The sequence below is a fragment of the Plasmodium vinckei genome, assembly GCF_900681995.1.
Source record: "Plasmodium vinckei vinckei genome assembly, chromosome: PVVCY_05".
NCBI lineage: Eukaryota > Apicomplexa > Aconoidasida > Haemosporida > Plasmodiidae > Plasmodium > Plasmodium vinckei.
In genome coordinates, this window is record NC_051297.1 from 132894 (window position 1) to 159672 (window position 26779).

At 23.2% G+C, this 26779-nt stretch overlaps 5 protein-coding genes across 5 annotated transcripts; 2 read left to right on the forward strand and 3 right to left on the reverse strand.

Moving 5' to 3' along the window:
* Positions 1 to 508: 508 nt before the first annotated feature.
* PVVCY_0500380 (conserved Plasmodium protein, unknown function) lies at positions 509 to 4738 on the reverse strand (the record flags this gene model as incomplete). Its single annotated transcript, XM_008627413.2, has 1 exon — positions 509 to 4738. The coding sequence occupies one exon, from the start codon at positions 4736 to 4738 to the stop codon at positions 509 to 511; it is 4230 nt and encodes a 1409-aa protein (XP_008625635.2).
* A 1577-nt stretch (positions 4739 to 6315) lies between these two features.
* Positions 6316 to 7020, forward strand: PVVCY_0500390 (conserved Plasmodium protein, unknown function; the record flags this gene model as incomplete). The annotated part of the gene is made up of 1 exon (XM_008627414.2): positions 6316 to 7020. One exon carries the CDS (start codon positions 6316 to 6318, stop codon positions 7018 to 7020), a length of 705 nt encoding a protein of 234 aa, XP_008625636.2.
* A 379-nt stretch (positions 7021 to 7399) lies between these two features.
* PVVCY_0500400 (zinc finger protein, putative) lies at positions 7400 to 11712 on the reverse strand (the record flags this gene model as incomplete). Its single annotated transcript, XM_037635003.1, has 4 exons — positions 7400 to 11082; positions 11243 to 11335; positions 11428 to 11570; positions 11699 to 11712. 4 exons carry the CDS (start codon positions 11710 to 11712, stop codon positions 7400 to 7402), a joined length of 3933 nt encoding a protein of 1310 aa, XP_037490191.1.
* A 6961-nt stretch (positions 11713 to 18673) lies between these two features.
* Positions 18674 to 19224, forward strand: PVVCY_0500410 (60S ribosomal protein L30e, putative; the record flags this gene model as incomplete). The annotated part of the gene is made up of 2 exons (XM_008627416.1): positions 18674 to 18797; positions 19022 to 19224. 2 exons carry the CDS (start codon positions 18674 to 18676, stop codon positions 19222 to 19224), a joined length of 327 nt encoding a protein of 108 aa, XP_008625638.1.
* Positions 19225 to 19815: 591 nt separating this feature from the next.
* Positions 19816 to 26585, reverse strand: PVVCY_0500420 (conserved Plasmodium protein, unknown function; the record flags this gene model as incomplete). Its single annotated transcript, XM_037635004.1, has 24 exons — positions 19816 to 19977; positions 20080 to 20215; positions 20329 to 20488; positions 20589 to 20784; positions 20909 to 21046; positions 21204 to 21367; positions 21474 to 21720; positions 21911 to 21991; positions 22107 to 22182; positions 22315 to 22433; positions 22570 to 22634; positions 22776 to 22982; positions 23084 to 23204; positions 23358 to 23595; positions 23704 to 23829; positions 23952 to 24271; positions 24384 to 24588; positions 24732 to 24836; positions 24961 to 25279; positions 25418 to 25499; positions 25599 to 25760; positions 25897 to 26000; positions 26144 to 26270; positions 26505 to 26585. The coding sequence occupies 24 exons, from the start codon at positions 26583 to 26585 to the stop codon at positions 19816 to 19818; spliced, it is 3741 nt and encodes a 1246-aa protein (XP_037490192.1).
* Positions 26586 to 26779: the final 194 nt, after the last annotated feature.

The following is a 26779-nucleotide window of genomic DNA, read 5'->3' on the forward strand; positions in this document are numbered from 1 at the left end:
AATAAAATGAAGAAAAAATGTATACATATAAAATATTGTATGTTCATATTTTTAACATAAACATAATGTTGTCATTTTTATTATTGTTATGCTATTTTTAGTCAAACATATTATATATACCCATTTATATTGTGCATTTAATGTGTATATATGTGCATATGCTTGCCTATGCATGGTTATAAAAACATTTTATCATTACCTCGTCGAGGATTTTAAATTAGCCCAATTAGAGTTTTAGTTCAATTATTCTTTTTAATACTGTGTGTAAGTACACACATTGCAAACATTAACGTGTCAGAAAAAATTAACATTAATATACCATAAAAAATAAAAAACATTAACATGTCAGAAAAATGAACAACATTAATATACCATAAAAAAGTAAACAACATTAACATGTCAGAAAAAATGAACAAATTAACATGCCAAAAAAAGTAAACAACATTAACGTGCAGGCAAAAATATATTATGTCACAATTTTAAGCGAAAGGAATTCCCTTTTTCTTACTCATTTGCACTTCAATTTTTCATACCTATTTACAAGCGCGGACGTTCTTAAAAGTGTATTTTTTTTTAAGGCAACCCTCGATTTTTTTGTTAAATAAACTTTAGAAGGTTTATTCAAATTTTTCTCTTCATAAATTATTTCGGGTGCTGTAAATTTATAAAATTCATTTTCTCTTTTTATTATATTGTTATTAATAGTATTATTGGGAATTTTGGCATTTGTTTGATTATTAATTATATTTCCATTGTCACCATTAAAATAAGGTTGCACATTATTACCTTTAGGTGTTGTTTCCTTCTTATTAAAATTGTTAATATATTTTTTGCTGTTCAAATAGTCATTAGTGTAGCTACCATTTAAATGGTCATTTTTTATACTATTTGCTAAATAATTTTTTTCTCTCTTTTCTTGTGTGTAACAATATTTGGTGCCACTTCTTTTTATCAGTCCCTTTAAATTTACACCCTGCTCAATGTGTGCATTGATTGGGTATTTGTTGTATTGGAATTTCTTTACAATGGATAAAACAGTTTGATCCATATTGCTGTTATTTCCTCTTATATTAGCACTCATATTTTGTACATAATTTTTAAATAAATTATTATCTTCACAAAATAATTTAGCTAGTTTAAAATATTCAATATTATATTTTAAGGAACATTTTTCATTGTCTTTTTTTTTTTTATCCTTTAAATATGCTGTCATGAGTAAACTTTTATCTTCTTTACTTATTGGTTCCTCTGAATTGGGATATGCATCATTGTTATTAACATTTTTTAAATGACAATAAAAAGATTCATTAAAATATACTACATCAATTTTATTACTATTTATCTCGGTACCTAAAGTATCACTAGAAATTATTCTTTCTTCGCTATTACTACTATAGTTACTAATATTATTCTTTTTATAATTATCTATCCGTTTAATAGGAATTCCTTCAGAATATATACTACTACTTTTTCTTTCATTCCAAAAACTATCTCCCTGATTTTTATTAAAGTATATATCATGCTTATTTAAATTTGGACATTCCCTACTGATATTATTTCCGTCTTTCCCCTTTTCATTTATTACCTTATCTTTTAAACCCTTTATATTATCTTCACTTAAATGTGCACTAAAGGAAACACTTCTCGATTTAAATGGACAATCTTGTAAATCAACAAATTTCTCTTCTACATTATTTAATATTTTTGATTCTTTTTTTATTAAATCTCTTTTCATAGCTTCAATTTTCATCTTTAATATTTTTTTTAAAACAGCATTTTTTATGCTAGTATGGCTAGTTCTTGTTTTTTTCTCAACCACTATACTGTTATTGTCATTATTATTGTCATTACTATTGCCATTATTTATGTTTACATTTTTTGTTTTACATGATTGTTCTACTTTTTCTTCTGAGAAAATATTATCTTTATCTACATCAAACAGATTGAAACTTTTTTTACTTTCTAAATTTGTGTCCTTTTCATTTTTTTCTAGACCATCCATAAAATTTTCACTTGTATTATTTTCATTATAATATGAACTATCATAATCTTTATAATTTTTTTTATCAAAATAATTCGGTTCTTGTTTTAAAATATCTTTACATTCATTAATATGGTGAGATAAATTTTTTATATCTTTGATTTTATCACTAACTATACTAGTAGCTCGTTTAAATTGTTTCCTTTTATCTGATAATTCTTTAAGCATTTTTCTTGGCGTTAATTTATTATTATCATTGTAAAACCATGGACTTATATTCTCCTCATTTTTCTCTTTATTTGAATATTTATCTGTACATATATTCATACTATTACTTCCTTTGTCTGTATCGTCAAACATACATATATCTCTACTATAACGTGGTTCTTCGGTTTTTATATCACTCATCTTATGATGTTTAAATGGAAATTTTATTTTTTTATAGTCAGGATATGAATGGGAATGTTTATCATTCATGCTTACATTTTTTTTATCTGAAAATATTTCTGAATTATTAATATTTAAGTTACAACTTTTCGAGAGACCCTTTTCTTCTTCCTCTTTTTTTCCATGCATGACTAATGGCTCTGTTTTAGTAGAAATACTCATTACATTTTTGTGACTAAGATTGATATTATCAACTTTTTTTATATCATTGGGGAGTATGTTATCTACTGATCCTTTTTTCCATTTCTTTTGATTCACAGATTCTATATTTCCATGAATCTCTTTGTCTATACTATATTTATCTGGATTATTATCATTCTCTTCAATATAATAGTACTTTTTCATTTTATCAGATTCTTTGTGTGGACAACTAGCTAATAATTTAAAGTTTTTGTTATAATTTTGGGAACCTATATATTCTGACGAAGTTAAATTAGAGGATTCAACCTCATTTTTTTTTGATATAAACAATAAATTATTATTTATTTTGTCATAATATTTATGACCCCTAAACAATAATCCCTTATCATGTTCATGTTTATGTTTATTACACTTTAGGCAATCATAATTATTACTTAATTTTTCGTATACATCCTTATGAACACTATCATTGGATAAGTACCTCTTACTTTGTCTCTTATCAAAATGATTGTTACATATTTCACAAGGATATCTCAAAATATTATAATCATTTACAATACCATGCTCATAATAATTTGTTTTATGCAATCTCTGAAAACTTTCATTACTATTGTTACTACTGTTAGCAGTTCGCGCAGTTCTTACAGTTTGCCCACTTCGATTGCTTTCCCCACTTCTTAGTCTCAATCTCAATTTAGTTTCAGTTTGTAAATTTTTTAATCTTTTTGGAGCGGCGTAAGGGTCTTCATTGTTTTGTAATATTTTATCACCATACAATTTTTTTATTTTTTCTGCTTGTTTTTTTCGTTTATCTAGCATACTATATTTTTTATAGCCATTATGAATATAAACATTTTTTTGGGTAGTAAACAATTCTATACTCCTTGATCCTAAAGATTCTTCTTGATCTAAAAAACTTTCCATATTTGAACCTTCACAATTTGAATTTCCACAATTTGAATTTCCACAATTTGAACCTCCACAATTTGAACTTCCACAATTTGAAACATGGTCAGCATTACAATCAGAGCAACATAATGATTCACTAAAATTAGATGAGGTTTTTGAAAAACCCTTCTGAGAATTTATAGACATACTTTTTACAGATACACAATTTGAAAAAATCAAAGAACATTTTTCACTTGATATTTTTCTAGATTCTTTTCTTTTTTTTTCAAAACTTTTTATTTTTTTTTTCATTTTTTTTTCAATTTCCATTAATTTTATAAAATCACTTCCATATGTTCTTTTATTAATCATATATCTATTCACATTCTCTAAATTTTCAAATTCTATTTTATGATTTACTGTATTAAGTTCATTCATATTGTCTAAACAATTATCATTTGAATTAAAATTTGATGCTTTGCACTTTTCCTCCTCTTTAATTTTTTCTACACAATCTACTAACTCACTATTTTCAGAACCTTCATGCTTAGAATTGTTTTGAACGACATCTTGAGGATCAAAATTTTCTTGACCTTTTTTATTTTTACTTTTTTCACCATTTATTACATATAAATTATTAATTTTGCAATTAACAAAATTACGAAATAAATCATTTAAATGATCTTGAGTTTCTTTAGATACATATCGAAAATTTTCTGCATCTTCACATCCATACAAATTAATATCTTTATTTTCTTTTTCATTATTTAATATATAATCACTAAATATATTTTCACTTTTATTATTTATAATTACTTCATTTTTTCTTTCCTCTTTTTTTGAATTTAATTCATATCCTCCTATAGATCCTTTTCCCTTTATATTAATATTCCCATTGTTTGAAATGGATTTGTTTTCTAACTTCTTTACGTTTTCTAACTTCTTTACGTTTTCTAACTTCTTTACGTTTGCTAACTTCTTTACGTTTGCTAACTTGTTTATGCTTGATAACTTGTTTATTATAGTTTTCCCTTTCAAAGGATCACCATTTTCAATTATTTTTTTTTTTTGTGCTATTTGATTAGATATAATTTCATTGTGTATCTGTTTTTTCTTTTTATTTAAGTTTGTATCGTCATTAATGTTTATATTTTTATTATTTTTTCCACGTTTTATTTCATTCCATTTGCTTACATTTCCATTTCTAGTTTTCAACAATCTAACTCTATGTTTCTCTAAAGATTCCTCTAATCTAAATTTGATTCTTTCCAAACTTACCATTGCTACTTTAGCTCAATAAAAATATTTACAAATAAATTAATTATAAAATTACGTTAAGTTTGTTTACTTTTTCCTTGTCTCGTCACCTTCACCTTGGCATGAAATATGTATAACAATTAAAAGGTGTATGACAATTAAAAAAATATAAAATAGTTTTTAAAATGCATAATTAATTAATACCTGCTCATTTATTCACCATATATGTCTTGTGTAATTCAAAAAAAATTATTACCCTCACGAAACACAGACATATATACATGCACACTGATCATAAATAGGGAGCAGACAATGAACAGGCCGAAAATGACAAACAACAAAATGGAAGACAACAAAATGGAAGACAATAAAATGACAGACAACAAAATGAATAGGAGGATAGTACAATAGTTGAAATTGTACTAAGATACTTATATAACTTTATGAGTAAACTCTATAAAAATTATCATGAGCAATATACATACATAAGGTATGCTCATTATATATACACTACAAACATAAATATAACAATTTTAAAAAAAAAAATTATATAGTTCCATATATTTACAAAAAAACAAAAGTAACTACAAAATAATGTCACTTCTGATGGTCTAATAAAAACAAAAATAATTAGACAATATATTTTATTTTTAATTATGAAAAATAATATAAATATAAATACAAATAATAATTTATGCAAACATTGTGTAGAGTTAAATATTGTTCATTTATTTTATTTTTTACATGTTTACATTATTTTCAAATTATTTTTACATTAATTAATTCCTATTTATTCGATAAAACGCTATTTTGTTTGTTTTCATTTATTTTGTTTGCTTTGGTTTACTTTGCTATTTTTTTATTTCCCCTTTAAGGGCAACAAATAAAAATAATTTTACTACACATGATAAGGCATATACTTATGTATGTCTATACATGGAATGGTGAAATATAAAATAAATTACATTCTTTGTTTTCTTACTCTACATGTTTATGCACATAATAAGTAAGCAATAAAATAATCTCAAAATAATTCATAATTTTTATTTTACAATTTTTTTTATATTATGCATAATATATATGTATGTATATCCAAATTATATGGAATATTATATTTTCTTTTGGTGTCATAACTATTTATAAACATTTTTTATATGGCTATATTTTATGATTTCCTTAAATTAGTCTCTGTTTCTTTTTATAAAATGTATTTTTGTTTTTAAAATGTATTTTTGTTTTTAATTTTGTTTGCACCTATTTGCATTTACATACATTATCATGTATTTCATTTCTTTCTCTAAATCTAGCTAAAACTGTAGAAGCAAAGAAAAAACACGTCACCTCTAACTCGTATCAATCACTTAGTGATTCCAAACAAGTTTGACATGTTCAAAGAAGAACATATTCAAATTATAAATTTCCCTTTTTTTTTACTAACCATTTCACCAATTCTTCATAAACATGTAATGACATTTGTAGTCGAGCTAAGCCTCCTTAATTATATTTACTCGTAATATACCACATGCTTATAATTTTCAAACCATATATATAGACATTCCTACAACTATAGTGACCTCTATCTTTTTTAAAACAAACACAAAATGAAATATTACTTAAGCTTGTTCAAAAATATACTGTGGGCCCAAAGAAAAAAAGGACAGAACAACACAACCATATCTAGTAATAACAAAATAAATAAAAAAAAAAATAAAAGAAATAAAAGTGGAACTCCTAGTGATACTTTACTTACACAAGAAAATGGAAAGAAAAGTTTAAAAAAAATGCAATTGCCAAATAAACCAAATTTAAACTATTTTATTAATATCAAATTTGAAATGAATAATATAAAATATAATGAAATAAGAAGATATTATTTAAATAATTCAAATAGTTTTGTCAATTTAGATGGATTAAAATGTAATATAGTATCTGCCATCAATTGTCATGATAATATTTTATTTTATTTATTTGTTTTTTCTTTTACAAATATAGAGAATAATTTCTTAGAACTTATACAAATTCATATTAAAAATTCTAAAACAAATGAAACCTTATCAAAAAATATTCCATTTATTATTGTAAGTCTCAATAATTCGAAAAATCTCGACAATCCCATTTTTCAATATCCTTCAAATAATCATAAACTTTTTACTAACATTAAAATTGCAATAAAAATACAAGAAAATATTAAAATAAGTAAATATGCAAATGAAAATACATCTATTCAAGATGTCTCTATGGACAACATATTTTATGTTATAGAGTACCGAATATGGAATAATTATTACAACATTAATCAAAATTAGCACTTCAATTTCTTTATTTCTAGCTACAAACTTTATGTAAAATCCGTAAGCACTACAACTACATACTTATTCCATACCTAACTTATGATGCGCAAATTGCATTCTAAATGTTTACAAGCATTTCCCAACTAAATAATAGACAAGATCATAATTTTCCCCTTCAAATGTCTTTATATAATTTTTTTTTTTTTTTTTTTTAAATTTTATTTATCTACAAACTCAAGTAATGTTTACACATGCTAAAATGTATCTAATGTCTCGTGTACTTTATAAAATAAAAATAAAAAAAATATAATACAATATAATATAAAAAAATATGCATATATAAAGGTAAGCACAAGTTTGAGCCATATTTCATTCGAAACTTTTTGCTCATTGCTTACTCGGCATTCTTTACAAAATTAAAAACCATGTCTCCACAAAAATTCATGGAATATTCTTCATCATTCAAAGGAAAGTCTTTATTCTCTAAAAAAAAATCATTGTTAAAATGTGTGTCCTTATTATTGTTTGTTTCATTTATACTCCCATTATTTTCATCAAAATTATTCTCTATCCCATAATTAAAAAAATTTGGTTGACCCCAGAAATCACCACCCTTATTAACATTATACTGATTAGTATTGTATAAATTATTTAAATAATTTGTATCATTTATTAAATTTTCAACTTCATTTCCATTTTGTAAAAACATATTATATTCCTGATTCATGTGCCCATAAAAAACTTCATCATTTATACTTGCATTTGCTTTAAAGCTAATATTATTTTCTTGTTTATTTGTTTTATTTTTATAATTATGTTGAGTGTAAGGGGTAGGAGAGACATGCTTATTATTACTACTAACTATATTGCCATTATGAGTGTTAGCATTTTCCATTTCATTTTTTTCATAAACCCATGGAGAGTCAAAATATCTTTGTACTTCGAAAAAAGGATTCGGTGAAAATATTTCATTTGCATATATTCCCTCTTCATGATTATAAAAATCAGGACACCCATTATCTTTTTTATAAACATTTGAAGTAGTTAAGGAACTATTTTTTACTTCTACATTATTTATCTGATTTATGTTTTTCTTTTTATTATCTAAACATATACTTTTTCCTGGATTTAAAAGTTCATTATTTATTTCATTAAAATTTGATAATATCCCTTTTATAATACTTCCATTCATTTTTTCATTTTTATTATTTACATTTTCACATTTTTGATCCCATTGATTGGGTTCTTCATTTTGAATTAACAAACAACTTTTCTTTCTTCCTTCTGTTTTAGATGCAGAATTATTATCACGATGGGTTCTTGTAAGGATAGACATAGGAACGCCACTATAATTATTATCATAAAAGCTTTTACAATCTTTTGTCATTACATTGCTATCTATTTCATTCTGTTTACTTTCAAAATTTTCACCCCCTCTACAACAATCAAATTCGGAAACATAATTTTCATTCTCTATCACATTTTTTTTGACATTTTTATTAAATGGTAAGTAACCTAAATGTTCTATCTTACTATTTATCACTACCTTTTTAATGTCATTCATATTGTATATATCATTTTCAATTTCGTTGTCTATTTTTTCCACAGAATAATTGTCATACATATCTTCCCTCTTAAGATATGAATATCCATTTTCACCAATTTCAATACTATCATCATTTTTTTTTTTTTTTTTTTTTTCTTTCTTTTTTTCTTTTTGATCATCTGAAAATTTACGTATCATATAGTCCCAGTTATTTTCACGTCCTTCATTTTCTACATCATTTCCTTCCCCCATATTTCCTAACTTCTTATCAAAATTAATCAACTTGTTTGGTGATTCTATTGGATTGATCATACCTCTCAACAGGTTTGTAGCATCTCTCGAGTTCTCTTTACTTCTATTATTATTATTACTACTTAAATTATTAAATGGTTTCATCTTATTTTTATCATATGGAATCATATGTGGGTTCATTGATGTTTCTACTGATTTAGAGACAGATGTATTATTTTTTGTTTTAGGAATTTTATTCATCGATATTTCAAATCCATCATAATAATTCATATCTTCATTTTCTATTTTTTTTTCTTCCCATTTTGATCTATACTTTTTAAAACACATGTCACCTTCAACATATTCTTTTTCACTACTCTCAAGATTTATATTACTAACCATTTTATCGGTTCCAAAATAATTTCTACTACTTCTACTTTCTTTATCTTCGTCTCTATAAATAAAATTGTTTTTAATTTTATTTCCTCCCATATTATTTCTTCTTATTATTGTCTTATCTAACCCACCTAATTTAATAGTATCTAAGTATTCTGTTTTATTTTCACCAAACTTATAAATCATACTCTCTTTAAAACATTCATTGTTTGCAACTTGTCCTTCTATCCTATCCATTTTAAAATTCGAACCACTTCCAATATTCCCTATCTCCTTTTCCTCCTCTTTATCTGATACAACAAATTTTTCAAATGCTGGAAACTTCAAACTTGAAGTAATATTATTTCCTGAAACATCAAACGTGATACTTTCTAATTCCGCACATTTTCTTTCTTCATCTTTTTCACATTCAAAACGATTTCCAACAAAATTAGATGTTGAAACTTCTGATACATTTTGCATTATTTTACTCGAATATTTATTATTGTTTAAAAATTCATTTACATTTTCACCACAACAGGATTCATTTATTTTATAATCTGTTTCTCTTATTTTATTTTGTTCATCTCTCTCTTTATGAACATCTTGATCATTCACATTCTTTAGATGCAACTCGAACCCATTCCCTATACTCATAGAACCCACTGTATCTACACAATGTGTACTATTCCCCTCATTATTACTCCCCAAATTAAATTCACATATTTCTCTAAATCCGGAATAATATAAATCATTATTTTTTAAATCTTTTTTTTCATAATAATTTATATTTGTTTGGGTCGATAAATTATTTTTTTTATTTTTTAAATCTAAGTATAAATTATTCTCATATTTTTCATCAACATTACTACTAGATATATATCCATCAAAATCGTAAGTACCATTTTCTCTACTAGTTAGTAAATAATCATTTGTGTACGATTTATTTAATTTATAATTATATGTTTTTTCTTTTTTTTTATTTTCATTTTTTATATCATCAAATTGAATAGGACTTGTTTCTATGGACATATCTTGGAAACGATTATAGCATAAATTAACATAATTCAAATTATTTTTTTTAATGTAATTATTTCCATCCATCAAATTATTCATATGCTCATAATTTTCTATTATATTATTATTTATTCTATTTTGTGTATTACTATATTTAAATTCAACATTATTATTTATTACATCTTCTTCTTCTACATAATTATATGGTGTTTTTTTTTGAAAATTTATAGACTGTCTTAAAAGTGAAATATTATTTACTAAACCCGAATCTGTCTCATTCTTCTCAACACAAGTAGGGACTGGATTGTTTTGCCTTCCTCCATTTCTCCTTCCTCCAGTTTGGGCATTACTGCTACTACTCTCACAACTGTTCTGTAACACACAATTTAAATTTTCAACAAAAGATCCATTTTTTACATTATCACTCATATTTATTATTGATAATTTTGTATTTTTTATTATTCCATTTTGATTGTTAATATCATTTTTTTTTTCATTTATATAAATAGTTGATGCGAAATTGTTTGGTTTTGTTTTTACTAGATTTGTTCTGTTTATGTTTTGCACATTTTTAGTCACAAAATTATTAATAGCAAGATTGTTTGATAGAACTGATGAATTGGAACTATTTTCCATTAACATTACATCTAATAATTCATTTCTCTTATTAATCATATTATATTCTATTTCAAAGTTTGAATTATTATCGCGTATGTTTTGGTATCCCTTCATATTGCTCAATATTAATCGTTTCCCCTTACTTATGTTACTCAAAGAGTTATCACAATTTGATACACTATTTATATCACTAATCATATTCTCTTCACAATCATAAAATTGAACTAGCTTTGTATTTATGTCGTTTATCGAATGTGCAAACCGGCACTGGTTCCCCTTTATGCACCGCCCTGAAATGGGAAGAAAAAAAAAATGAGAAAAATGTCAGGCAAAAAACGATAAAAAATGCCAGGTAGAAAACATGAAAAATGTCAGGTAAAAAACGATAAAAAATTCCAAGTAAAAAATGAACAAAATTAGCAAATAAAAAAGACTGCTGAACTGATGTACCTTCTCGATGAAGCTGGCAGATTGCCGGCTTTCCTACTTCCCTCAATTCATTCACAGAATGGGCATATATACAACTATGGTCAGTACATTTTCCTATTAAAGTAAAATAAAAAAATATATATTTCATGTTAAATTTTAGTATCTTATATAAATTTCACATGCATATGACACAAATTTATACATACCTAAAATATAACTCTTGCATAATTTTGTTTTTCTCATGTCTGGCTTTATTCTTAATTCATTGATGTCATGAGCAAAAGTACAGTTCTCTCCTCTATCGCATTTGTTTATTAGTGCATACTTGCACATTTGGATCTTGTATATCCTGAAAAGAAAATTAAAAAGTTAAAAAAAATGTATAAAATATTCAAACATATTCCATTTTAAATGTATAAACAAAATTCAAAGAAACTACGAATGCCTATATAATTATTGCTTCTTATATTTTCATACTTGAATCGATGCATATTTTTTTTTTCCTGAAGGTTTTATGTAAGTAAAAAGGAAGTTGCCCAAAAAGAACAACAAACAAATAACAAATAAAACAAAATAATAAAACGTAAAGAAAATTATTCCACTCTATTATTTAGAAATTGCTAATATATTAAAAGGTGGAAAAAAATTTAACATAATTATGTAAAAAAATAGTAATTATTATATATTATTCTTGTTTATATTTTTTTAAAAATACAACAAAACAAACGATTATAATAATACAAAAATAGTAGAAAAAAAATTGTCTATCTTATGAAAGACAAAATAAAAGCAAATAAAAATCAAAATATTATAAAAAAAAAACAAACAAATTATATTTTGTAAAAACATACAATATAATAATAAATGTAGCTTATGTTGTATTAATAAGATTACACAAATAAAAGACAAGGAATATAAAACACAAATATAGATCTACAATAAAATTACAATATAAACATAATAAAAAAAAGTTGGTTATACAAACTCAAAGAATATATAATTTAAACATATAAAAATAAAGTGTTCTATATTATAAATGATTATATATTAAGCATATATACACACATATATATATATATATATAAAATCGTAAAGCCAAAAAAATTTTTATTTTTTGTATTTATATATATATACATTTTTTATGCCTAATGACTTGAGCACTTAACATTTGTGTTTTCTCTTTACACTTTTTTTTTGTTGTCATTTTTTTTGTATTATTTATCACTTATTATTTAATGTATATTGTAAAAAATATAATTAGTGCATATGCATACCTATGTGCATATAGCATAGAAATATTATTTACGATCAATATTATTTTTACTATACATATACTAAAAGGAAATTGTCAATAAATCAAGCAAATTATGTAACGCAAAATGCACGATATAATATTTAATAAACTATTTTATATTCTTTTCTTTGTTCTTATATATATTTGAGCTATTAAATTTAGAAATATTTTATGCATACTAATAATATATATATAACAACTATGTGTAGATAAGAATATACAAGAAAACATAAAAATAAATAAAATATATTGAAAAGGAATTGCATATAAAAATAAACAATTTCGAATTAAAAGGAATTAATATTATTCATATAACAAATCAAAAAGGCTTATGAAAAAAAAAAAAAAAAAAAAACAATGATAAAATATAAGCTCATACATAAACATATATCTAGACATGGATATACAAAAAAATATAAATTTATTAAACATAAATTGTATCAATTATTATATGATACCATAACTAAATATACACAAAGGTACAAAAAACGAAATCAAATAAAATATATAATAATATATAAATATGAAAAATTAATTATATTACATTAATTTATGACAAACATATAAGGTAACTCAAATATACATAACATATATGTACTATGTGAAAAAAAATAAAAAAATAAAAATAGCTAGCTAGCTAAACAATATCGTATATAGAAATTAATTTTTAACAAACTATATAAACACAAGTATGAAAAACAAATGAGTATAAGGGATAATGGAAAATAAAATCGAGTCACAAACTGGACATATAAAGGCTTAGTCTACTGAAAAAAATATATAACAGAAAAAAAAAATCTATTTTTAATATTTTCTATTTTATTAATTTTCAACCAATTGACCTCCTCAGATTCTATGTGTAAATATATGCACACAGATATATTAATAAATAAGAAATAAAAATATAAACTACTATTTTATTCTTAATTAAACAATGCAATGTAAAACAAATGTATATTTTTTTTTGGAGTTCTAGTGTGTGAATCGATGCATCAATATGGCATTCTATATATAAATATTATGCATAAAGTAAAAGGAAGTCCTATATTTATTTATTTATTTCATTTACTAGCTAACATATTATTTACACACTTACTCTGTCTATATTATATATTCTCATACACCATGCTTCAAATGTTTTCATATACAAATATGTATAGATATAGAAAAAATTACATATAAATATATGCATATAATAAAAATGTAAAAATCATTATACAAATACACACATATGTTTAACAAATTAAAAATAAATATCATGGATCTGATTTAAAGAAAAAATCATTCTTGTTCATATATTTAACACATAAAACCATAAAAAATATATAGAGATATCTATCTGTAAATGCATATTTATATATTTACAATTTAATGTCTCTATTTGTTCTACATTCATATACATATACATTTTTTTTAGTTATTTTTTTTTCATGCCACATTAAATAAAATATATAGCTTGATAAAAATATATGTAATTTTTTTTTCCTTTTTTTTATACACTTTATTAGTGATACACAATATATGTTGTAAACGAAAAATAGGAATTAAAAAGTATAAGCAGAATCATAATATCTTGATAAATAATATGTATTTTTTTTCCTTTTGTTATCTATAATACATAACACATGTTTTTGTTTAATTATAAAAATTTAACAACTAGCCATATTATTTTTTTTTTAAAATAAAAAATGTACATAAATTTATGAACAGTTAATAATTATATATTTATTCTTATAGAGAACATATGCATACACCAATTAAATGTGTTTATATATTATTATTTGGCGCTATAAAAATATATATAATAAAATAAATCCAATACACACATATATATATGCTCTTACTAGTTCCACAAGTTTAAGATGAAATAAAATTCTTTAATTTATTTTTGTAACCCTATGATATATTGTTCATGCATACAATTTTAAATTCATTCGAAAAATCTCATAAACTGTTTATAGGCACATTAATAATTCGTGTATATCCAACATATCTTCAATGTTTGTATATGCTCAATGTATATCTCTATATATGAATATACGACATCCCCTATGTAGATTTATTCAGTGTGTATACAACAGGTCATATATATATATACCGATTATTAACATGCATGTAAATATAGATATATATGTAGCTATATATTTTTCTTTTTTTATTTAAAGAAATGTATCAATACACTAAAATCAAAGTTTCATAAAAAAATAAATTAAATAATAAAATAAATTGTAATAAAATATTTAACTTCTTATAACCAGTAAAAGAAAATTATAATAAAATAACTTAAAATGTTACCATAATTAAAAAATACACACACACACATTGGTATATATAACATAGGTATAAGAAAAAATTCCAATTGTTTTATAGGTTTATGTAATTAAAAATATTTTATCATATTATTAAAAAGTTGTAAAAAATTTCCAGGATGCATATATTATTAAATAAGGTAATAAAAACTGTTAAATAATAAAAAATAGGGTAAAAAAATTAAATATATAAATAGCTTTAAATTTATGAATGTATCGCTATTCATTTTTTTGTATAATAAAATATATGGCTATCCATGCAAAATATAAATTTATAAAATGTGCTACATTAAAAGGTTGTTAAAATAATAACAATGTCTATATTTTTTATTAATAACAATAATACTCTATTCTATTCAGAAATAAATTCATTAGATTATTTTATTTTTAAGGAATACACTATTTCATGTCTCCAAAAAAAAAGGAAATCTTTCTGTAGCAAGAACAACTATGGTTAGTACAACATATAATATGTAGAATGATATAATGTGTATAAAAATATTAAACATGTACAAATTTATATAAAATACAAATTAGCACATACATAACCATACAGAAAACTGTATATCTCTTTAATTATTAAACACACAAACAGACATATCGCGTAATAAATGTGAAAACATATTTATACTAAGCAACAAGTAATGTATATATTATGCATATATGTATATATATATATATCTATTTGGATTTTCTGTACATTTGAATGCCATTAAAAATAATATTCCACATGTTGTATGTTTGTATGAAAGGTGCCACTATATTTTTTTACAAAAATAAAAAATTTATAATGAAGGACACCAAAATTAATTTATCATTAAATGTAAAAAATTTAATGTGTGCAATCAGTTTATCTATACATTCCTATTTAAGATATCATTCCTTAATTAAAATAAAAAAATTAGGAAGAGAATCATGTAACAAACAAAATGCTTAAATAAAAGAGAATAAAAAACACATAAGCAATAAATAAAAAAGAGAAATTTTTAAATGTAAAGATTTCTTCTTAAAATAAGTTTATCACTCTGATGATGAAAAATTTTTATATTACTTATTTTTATTTTTTTCATTATATGTATATATATATAATATATTTAGTAAATGTTAAATAGAAACTCTTTATAATGGACAAAGGACATATAAAAATAAATATCTTGATAATATGCAAATCAACTGTGAAATACAAAATAATATATTTTTTTTTTATATAGCTTTATTTATTTTTTTTTTAATGAAAATATTATTAACTGTTCATACAATAAACAACTTTAGGTACTTATACACAATGGTACACAATCTTTATATTTAAGTTTGGGGGCTTATTTTATATGCTCTCAATTTTATTAACATTCCAAATAATTATGTGTTATGCATAACATAAAAAACGTATTTTAAAACTTTATAACAAATAAACAATTAATATATTAAACAAAATTGTATTATTAATTATATACATGAACATACATGTGGAAAATAAAAAAAAAAGGTGACAGTGCATTATATGTACATATCTAACAATCGTAATATTCTTAATGCAACTTACTGTTGTAACTTAAAAATATACACATAGACCTTAATAATTTTTTTTTTTTAAATAACACATATAATAATTCTAGTATTTTTAATATAATATTTTTATATAAAAATGATAATTTTACAAAATACATTTTTTTTCCTTTTTTTTTTTTGTGAGATTTGTTCATTACTTAATTGTATCCCTATATACATATTTTTTTCTTGGGCTTACAAAAAAAAACGCATGCACACTAGCAATTATATTTTTCAATATAAACTTAAAATATGCTTTAATTTTTAATAAAAAAATTCCGTATTTTAATTAAAATGAATATGGAGCTTATCCATATACGTTCTTTAAGTCATTATATTATTACCAAATAATTTATAACCCAACGTTTTTACATACTACATGTACAAAAAAAAAAAATATGTACAAGTCATAAAAAATATTCAATTTTTAAGAATAAATATTTATTTTAATAGCTGTTTTCACATTTTTGACATGTACATATGTTAATAAATATAAATTACTAAAGTTTAAATATACATATGCCCTTTCTTTGCTTTAGGTGTAAAATTAAAATTTTTCCTTTTATTAAGCATACACCAATAATAAAATATATGCATATAATAATTATTATTAAATTCTGCATCCTACAATGGGCTATTTGTAAATTTTAAATTGTAACTTATTTTTCAATTTTTTATTTTATTCTTTTTACAGTATTTTCCAAATTAATTGTCCATTATAATAAAAAGGGTAACCAATATATCCTGCATTATAATAAGCAACCATATTGTTTTTATAAAATTTCGAAAAAATCCGCAAAAAAATTAACTGCAAAATAACCCAAACAAATATATTTATATATAGACATAATTTTATTTCTACAACTTTGTTCTACAAATTATTATACATAAACTGTTCATATATGCATTTCCTATTTTTGTCATATTCTAAAACTATTTAACAAATTTCAAAATATAATAAATAAATATTTGAAAAAAAATATATGAAAAACCTTTATCAAACCTAAAGGCTTTATAAAATAATGCCATCTTAAAAACAATGTTATTTCGAATATTTTAACTGAAAAAAATACAGGGATATTATATAGTATTTGTAAAATACTTTGTTGAAAAATATGGTTGAAAATATTTTATTATTTTATGGTTTTTGTATAAAATGAATATCCCTATATACACATATATACCAATAGCCGTAGGACGAATGCTCCTTTATATACATACTAATTAATCATAAGATATACAAGCAATTTTATATATTATCATTACTATTATCAAATATTATAAAAAATTATTATAATCCTTTTATAAATTAAAAACGAACTTATTTTTCACTTTAAATTATTTACAGAACAAAATATTAAATATACTTAGCAACAACTTATTTTTTATGGGATGTTTTTTATGCGAGTATTTAATTTGGCCTTACAAAAAAAGGGAAAACCCTAAAGAGCCTTATAAGGGGTGAATAAAAATTATGACACTATTTTATATAGTACACTTTAAAATTAAAGTTTACTATTTTACGCTCCCTCATATTATTATAAAAATTTAAGTTTTTTTATCATTTTTTAATTAAATATAAATTAAGAAAAATATTCATATATTTTATTTATCACATATATAACAATTTTTTATAGAAAAAATTTAAAATTTAATTAAATTAATTTAAACCCAATAATAAAGCCCGTCATACTAAGCACAAGCATATTCCTATTATTATTAAAAGGGTTGGGTGACGAAAAAAATAAAATAATAAAAAAATAGTCGTATTATAATAAGTAATATTATGATAGGCCAATGCAAGGTATTTTTATATAAAATATGCGCATTCCCCCCAAATAAAAAAACAGTTAAGTGTATTTTTAATACATATATATATCATTGTATACACGACACAAATACTACATAATTTTTATTATATATACTTACTTATATATATACAAAAAATTCCCTTTTTTTAATTAATTATTTTTAAAAATTCTTTCTACGTAATGTTATTATTACATAAATGCAGTAATAATATTATATATATAAATATATATATGCATATGCATAGAATAATAATGCTTATTTCCTTATTTCTTATACCCATTTCAACAAACCCCTTATTTTTTTTTTTAAATATCTTAATTTTTTTTTAATTGGAATATATAAAAAAAAATTATATTATTTTAGGAAAAACTTTTTTTCATATTAAGAAAAAAAAAAATATACTGTATGCTTGAAGGCACAATCTTGTATATATAAAATTTTATTAATAATTTAACTCTTTAAAATTTACTGTTATATAATTATCCAAAAATGGCAAAAAAATCAAAGAAAAGTGTAGGAGATAATATCAACTCCAAACTTCAACTTGTCATGAAGTCAGGAAAATATCAATTTGGAAGGAAATCATGTTTAAAAGCTTTAAGAACAGGAAAAGGTACATTCATTTTTTTTTAACATCTCTAATTTGTTATATATATATATATATGTACATAATACCATATGCATTTCTTGAAAATTAATTTATTTTTTATTAAAAAAATATACCCTTAATTATTATAAGAAACCCAATATGCTACATCCATTTTATTTTCCCTTTAAAATTTATACTATAATATGACAATATATATAATATATATTTTTTTTTGTTACAATTTTCAGGCAAACTTGTAATTGTTAGCAGCAACTGCCCACCTATCCAAAGAAGTGTTATCGAATACTATGCTATGCTTTCAAAATGTGGTGTACATGATTACCATGGTGATAATAATGATTTAGGAACAGCCTGTGGTAAATTATTTCGTATCAGTTGCTTAGTCATAACTGATGTTGGAGATTCAGATATAATTAAAACAAATGAATAAACACAAAAACATTTTAGAACTACATATATATTGACAATAGAAATAATAACAAGACCAAATGATATAATTAATGAAAATATATATATATATCTATGCAAATCTGAAATATATTTTTGAAACTTTTTTTCTTCGTTTTTTTTTTTTTTTAATATGCATGCGTACATATATATACCTTCATTTTAATTGTAAACACATATATTTCAATAATAACAATTGTAATGAAAATATAAGATAATATAAAATTTTGAAAAATATTCTCCTATCTATTAAGCAATACCAAACGCTAAACATCCAACTACCCATTTCCTTTATTAACCTCCAAATATATAAAGTGCTTAGGAAAGCCATTCATTAAAATTGACAAAAATTTCGTAAATTTAAATAGTGTTCATATGTGCATAGTTTAGTACCCATACTAACTTGCCATATAAATAGTCAGTTTTATTTATGTTTGTACAATGTATACAATAAAAAAACAAATTAAAAAGTTAACTCATAATACATGTATAATAAAAAATTATTAGCTATATATATTAACTAATAAATAGCTACCTTGCATTTTTTGCAATTTTTTTTTCCCCATCAATACTATTACTTTGGACTCCACATTCCTAAACGTGTTCCAAATAAAACCTTCAAATATTTTTGTCTATTTATTTTTATTTTTTCTTCTATTCGTTTTAATGTTTCATTAATTACTAGTAAAATCACACTAAACACTCCTATCATTAGAATTAGGGTTGTGTCCGGGTACTATAAAAAGGGAAACAACAAAAAGGAAGTAATTAAACAAGTTGAAAAATAAAATAGTCAGTCGACAAACCAAGTGAAAACATATGACATTTCTATGCGTACCTGCTTTATATAATAAATTGGCAACATATATATTCGAAAAGCCACATATAAAAGACTTAAAATAAGGTAAACAACCAAACATGAATAATAGGATTTTGAGTTTTGAATACAACTTAATTTAAATAATCCCTCATACCTAAGAAAAAAAATATAAATTAATAAAATATGTCAACATCATTCCTCTATTATTTTTTTATACTATTTCATGGTAATCGATTTATAGTCTTTCCTACATTTTTTATGACTTACTTGTCACTATAGGACAATGAAGATACAAAAAAAAATAATGAAAATGAAAAAAAAAAGAATATCTGATATTGTTTTATCATTGAAACCCCAATATTATATGCCCCCATATTTTGGTTTTCAGAAAATTTGTGCATAAATATGTGACATTTATACAACGATGCTGCAAAAAAAAAAAAACAACAAGGAAAATATCTACATGTATATATCACAAATATATAAACTTTTGTAAAAATTTTTCGAATTTTCAAGCCTTTCCCTACTTATGTTAATATTTTTTGAACAATAATGTATAATATCCCCAACGAAGTTCTGACCCAAACTTGCCAACTTATCAGAATCTAATGTCCCCTTTACAACATACTTATCCACAAACGTGTCATTTAATATGTGTATATAATATACGGATACAGTTATTGAAAATGTTAAAAAGGAAATCCATCGAATTAGGAAAAACATCTATCCAAAAAAAAAAAAAAAATAATATAACTCCTCACAACTATTTTATACACACACATTTACAAAAATGAAAAAATAAAGAAACATTTTATATAAATAATAATGAACCCACAATTAAACTTACCAGTTTCTTTACTAAAAAATCGATACTTATTACTTTATCAGGAATATCACTCATAATTGTTGAATTATTATTATTATTTAAAAGTGATATCGAAAGTATAGGAATTATGAGCAAGATGAGTAATAGGTAATCCCATACCTGTAATTGGAAAATATATGATAAACTATTTATATTTACATATATATAAACATTTTATGGATAAAAAAAACACTTCAACCATATCAACATGATCCTATAAAGCAATAAAAATCCCTTTATGCAATTTTTCATTTATTTTTTTTTCAATTTTTTTTACCGATATAAGTGGCGGAAGAAAAAATATATTAATAACAAATAATAAAAAAGACAGGTAACAATAATAAAAATAAAAATAAAACATCGATATAGACAAATTTTTTTTGTAAATCCTCGAGCTTTTCAACAACTTGTAAACTAATTCCATTATATTCTCGGACAAATCTATAAAATAGTGAACGAAAAAAAATAAAAAAAAATAACCATACTAAATTTGAATATCACAAATGGTTGATAGAAACATATTTTAATTTTTCCTTTTGCATATTACCCAATATATTTTTTTCAATTGTTAAGTTGCAAGGGAAACTATTTACAAAGGATGAGTAAGATATTAATGGATTTTTATTTATAGCAGATCTTCCAAAAGGATTGCTTCTTTCTTTTTTTCCATAACAATCGCTACATATGTTATTATAAGGTAATAGTACAGATATAGAATAATTACATAATTTGTATAGTTCAAAATTGCAACAATTCAAGCTATTCCCAACACATGTTATTATTTCATTATTTTCCTATAAAAATTGCAATTAAAAATGTACAAAAAAATTAATAAACATGTACAATGCATGCAAAAAGGGCAATGGCTAGCTATTTATACCCATAATACCTTGCCTGCAATGTAAAAATGCACATTTAAGAAATAAAATTGCACACACATAAATATAAAAAAGTACTACAATAAACTTATATATATTTATATACCAGTAATATTTTGATCATTTCGGCTGTGTTAAATTGGTTACATCCTGAATATGAAGAAACTCGAAGCGGGATATCATCAACCTGAAAAGCAAAAAATTAAAATAAGCAAATAAATAAATAAGTAAATTAATATGTACTACCCCCAATTAATGACAAATGCATGTACAGCTATGCTATTTTTTTCTCTTTTGCTTACTTCTTGTATATGTGTTTTAATATTATTTATTCCACTTGGAATAACCACTTTCCCATCCCTATTTCTAAAACTCGATCTAAAATGTAGAATAATTTAAAAACAACAATGAGCCATTTAATTAGTTAAATTATTATCCATCACTAATATTTGTAAATGAAAAAATAAACCTTGATGATGCTTTATTAATTAACTGATTTTTATCACTAACTTATCAGTAAGACTTAATGAAATGGAGGTATTCCAGTTTGTTTCCATTCCCAATGTGTTGGAAATATTTCTTGTATTTATTTGATCTTTGGTACTGAAGTATACAAATCGTATTCCAGCCTAAATAAAACACCATAAAAAATTTTATTCCGTTTTATATTGCTATAACTTTTGTACACATAATTAACCAGACTTATTTACATAGCTAGCTTTTCATATGCATATATTTTATGTTTCCATCATTTTATAAAATTACATCATAAAAGTCATTTATTCGAGCTTGAATATCATTATTAGTTAAAATTTTCACTGCCGAATTTCCTGAAAATGAAAAAAAAAAGGAATATATAAGTTTGATACATTTTTTATATGTCCATTTATTTGACAATTATATATCGATTTGGAAAAAGTTACATGCACGTACATAAATTTTCAACATAATAAACAAAAAATATTTATTACCAATAAAAATACTAGTAGAAATCAAATGTGAAAGAAACCTTTCATTTTCTTTGCAAGGGAAATTTGGTTCATTATAAAAATTTTTGATGTTGTAAACTTTTCGCTTGTTTATCGTTAATATATATATATTTTTTGTAAAATTTGTTTTTAAATAATTTATTTCATCACTACTTAAAGGTCTATATGCAAAGCAAATGCTCTCGAGTCCTACGAAAAGGGTTTTCAAATATGACATAAACAAACTTGAATTTTATTACACACTTATTTTTTTATCACGCAATATGAAATGACAAATTTTCAACACCAACCTGACGATATCCATTGCATATCTAAAATTTTTAACACTTTTTTTTTCCTTCTTTTCAATTTCTTTATCACTTTCCCGTCGTAATAAAACATGCATTTGCTAACAAGGGCATCCAGTTGACCCTACGAAAAAAAAATCACATCAAATCCATAGACAAAAATGAAAATACCCCCATAAATGTAAAAAAAAAAGAATTCCTAATATATTATCCATCCACATTCTACTTATAGTTTAGCTTACTACATATATGTAAAGGTAGAGTAAAATATGATTACCTTAAAAAACATATGATATTTATTTTTCTTCTTTTCATATAAAATAAAAATAAAAACAAAATTATCTCTTGTTATTAAATTGTCATATATATTTATTCCTAGTTCATTTCCTTTTTCATTCTTGTCAACATGATAAGGTATTTCCCCATCTACTTTTGCCTTCTTATTTCTTTTTAATTCTAAATTTTTTTTTTTGTATAATTCATAGTCACTTTTGTTTTCAATACAAAAGAATAACCTACACAAATAAATAACATTTCATGATATTTGTAAAATAAAGGGACATGCAAATTAAAAGTCGTCTTCAAACATGGAATATATATATATAATTTTTAATTTTCCTTACATTCGAAATGAAAATTTGTTGTATGGATATGATATATTTCCAATGTCACACATACAAGTATATAAATGATTATAGTCCTGGTTGTTCATATAATTTAATATATTATTTTGAAACTCGTCCAAATTTCTGTTAAAAGGAAAAAAAAGTGATAATTAAACTGCAAACACAAGTAGGAAGCAAAAAAAAAGCAAAAATACTTCGACCCATTTTATGCACATACGGCTAGACATAAATTATAATGAACTTACTTTATATACTTAAGTAATTGAGTAAAATAAGATATTAAAAATAATGAATGTAAAATTTTGATATTCTGTATTCGTTGGTAGGCATACATACTTTTATTATCCATAAATATATCAATGATTGTAAGCATATTATTATAATAGTTATGAAATTTTTTCATCTCATTATTATCATTTACATTTTTCTTATTATTTAACTGATTATATATACATATTTCTTTAACACTATGATTTGTATTTACTAATATCCCATTACTATCAAGAAAACATAATACTGAGCAGTCACTTAAAATATTTAAGTAACACTTATTTATTTTTATTCCCTACAAAAAAAAAATATGTGTTTATATATTTTCTACCTCTATCACACACATTACAATTGTATCTCCATTGTTGTAAACATTTAAAATATTTCCAGAAAAAAAAAAGACATACCTTGAAGATTAAAAGAAAAATACTTTTGAGGGTATAAAATAATGCAAATTTTTTTTCCATAACAAAGGAACTATTTTCTGTTGCGGATGATAAATCAAATGAGGATGAAAAATTTTTTCTTTCATAGCTTGTCATGTCTTTAAAATAGTTTTCATATGACATGCTCAATGAAGAACAGTATCCATAAATTAATTCTGAAAATATTCTATAAAAGTTGCAAACGAAATAAAAATACAAATATTTTTTTATATAAATACGATTAAAGGGATGCATATTATTTATTTATTATTTCCCGTGAATGATCTTGTTTGGTAGCAAGTCGCAACACAAAAAATGTTTTCTATTTACCTGTGGATAAATGGAAGTATAGACATGGACATTAAAACGGTGTAGGCTAGCCAATAAATTAAAAGATATTGAGGAATATCATGAACTTTTCGAAGGTTAGAAACGCTATTCAAGGAAAAAAAAAAGTATAATGATCAGAATGATGCAAATTATTAGGATTTAAATGTGCTTATGTATCTCAAAAAAGTATAAAGCATAATTTTTTTATTTTATTATTTTTGCTAGTTACTATATAAACATCAAAGCCGTGGATAGCGAAAAAATAAAAAGCCATATGTAAATAAATATTACACGGACTTTTTCCTCTAATACAACATTCCTCAGATTTTCTTTACTTTTTGAACTCTTGCCTTTATCGAATTTCTCATTAATATATTTTCTAATTATATAGATTGATGCGTTGTCATAAGATACGAAGGCATAAAGATGGAAAGATGGAAGATACTCTCTTTTTTCATCTTTTGAATATTTTGTCATTATATTAGTACTTATTCGATATTTGCCCATAGCCATAAATACTTCATTACGTTGGTATTCTTTTCCATAAACTGAAAATAAAACATAAAAAAGGGAATAAATAGCTAGCTATAAGTTTAACCATGTCATAGTTAGCTGTGTGCAGCTGTAATTCTTCATAAACATTTGAAAAAAATGCTAAAAAATAATTAAATTAATATAAATCATACCATTTTCATATATGTTATATTCTACGCATCGGCATGGTACTAAATCTCCATCATGCAATAAAAAGACGTCATTTTTTATTAGCTAAAATAAAGGTAAAAAAATATGAACATTCAGGTAAATGGGCTAATAATTTTATATACAAATTTGGTGGCACACACATATGAAAATCTTATTTCTTACTAAATTTTTCGGTAAAAGTTCCCATTTATTGTTTCTCAAAATAAATATAAAATTTGATGTTGTTAAATAATTAAAATGAGAGTCATCTTTTTTGTTTTTTAAAATATTTCGAACTGACAAAATGTTTTGTGCTTTCTCTATTTTTTTCACAAATTCTCTATTCTGAACATAATAAAAAAATAAAATCCATATAATACGGAATAATTAAGTCTATGCTCACACAAGGGGAACACACATATGGAAATATACATCCATACAGCTTTAACGCATGCACAGTATTATGCCATTTTTTTATTACCTGAGCTTCATTTATTTCGAAATATAATAACAAAAAAATAAGCAACAGAAACGCTATTAGTATAAACAGGGCAGTTAAGCAATGCGGGCTTATCACATTGTTAGCTGGTAAAAAATAATATAATTTAAAAATAAATACAATGATAATGACCTAGTAGTAAATGCACATCAAATATATATCATCCAGAAGAACACTCAAACTGTTGCCATTTAAACGTAAATATTATTATCTATTCATTTTAAAATACCTTGTAAAACTACCCTTCCAGCTATCAGGGGAATGAAAAAAAATGATATACAAAAAACTTCGGTCTTAAATATATAATCGGATAGGAAATTATTTTTGACCCTTTTCAAATATTCATCTGTTAATTTCTATAAAAAAGAAGAACCATGTGTAAATATGAGCATACATGTCTACAGAAATAAATACTGCGCACATTTGTATCTAGACTTTTACACTTTTTGAAAGTATAAAAAAATAAAATATGCTTTCCTAGCATTTTCATGAAGCTATATAATTAACATGATGAGAATCATGATTAATGGTTCCAATAAATAAAGCAAACACAATTAATATATATACATAGTTAGTGTGCAATTTTATACTTTTAATTCTGTTTTGATGGTTTTGCAAAAATATGCGTCATTTATCATTCCCACAGGTATGTTTATCCCATTTTTCTCCATTTTCCATAAAAATATTATTAAAAAATTTCGGGAGCACAAAAACAAAATCTTTCTTAGGGAATGTACAATCTACATTACCTATGCCTGAATTCCCTTTTTGTTTGAAACATTAAATTGGTTTTTTCATAAAGCATATAATATTTCGAAAATATTAGGGAAACTTTCTCTTTTTTCTCATTCCTTAAATTTGAAAT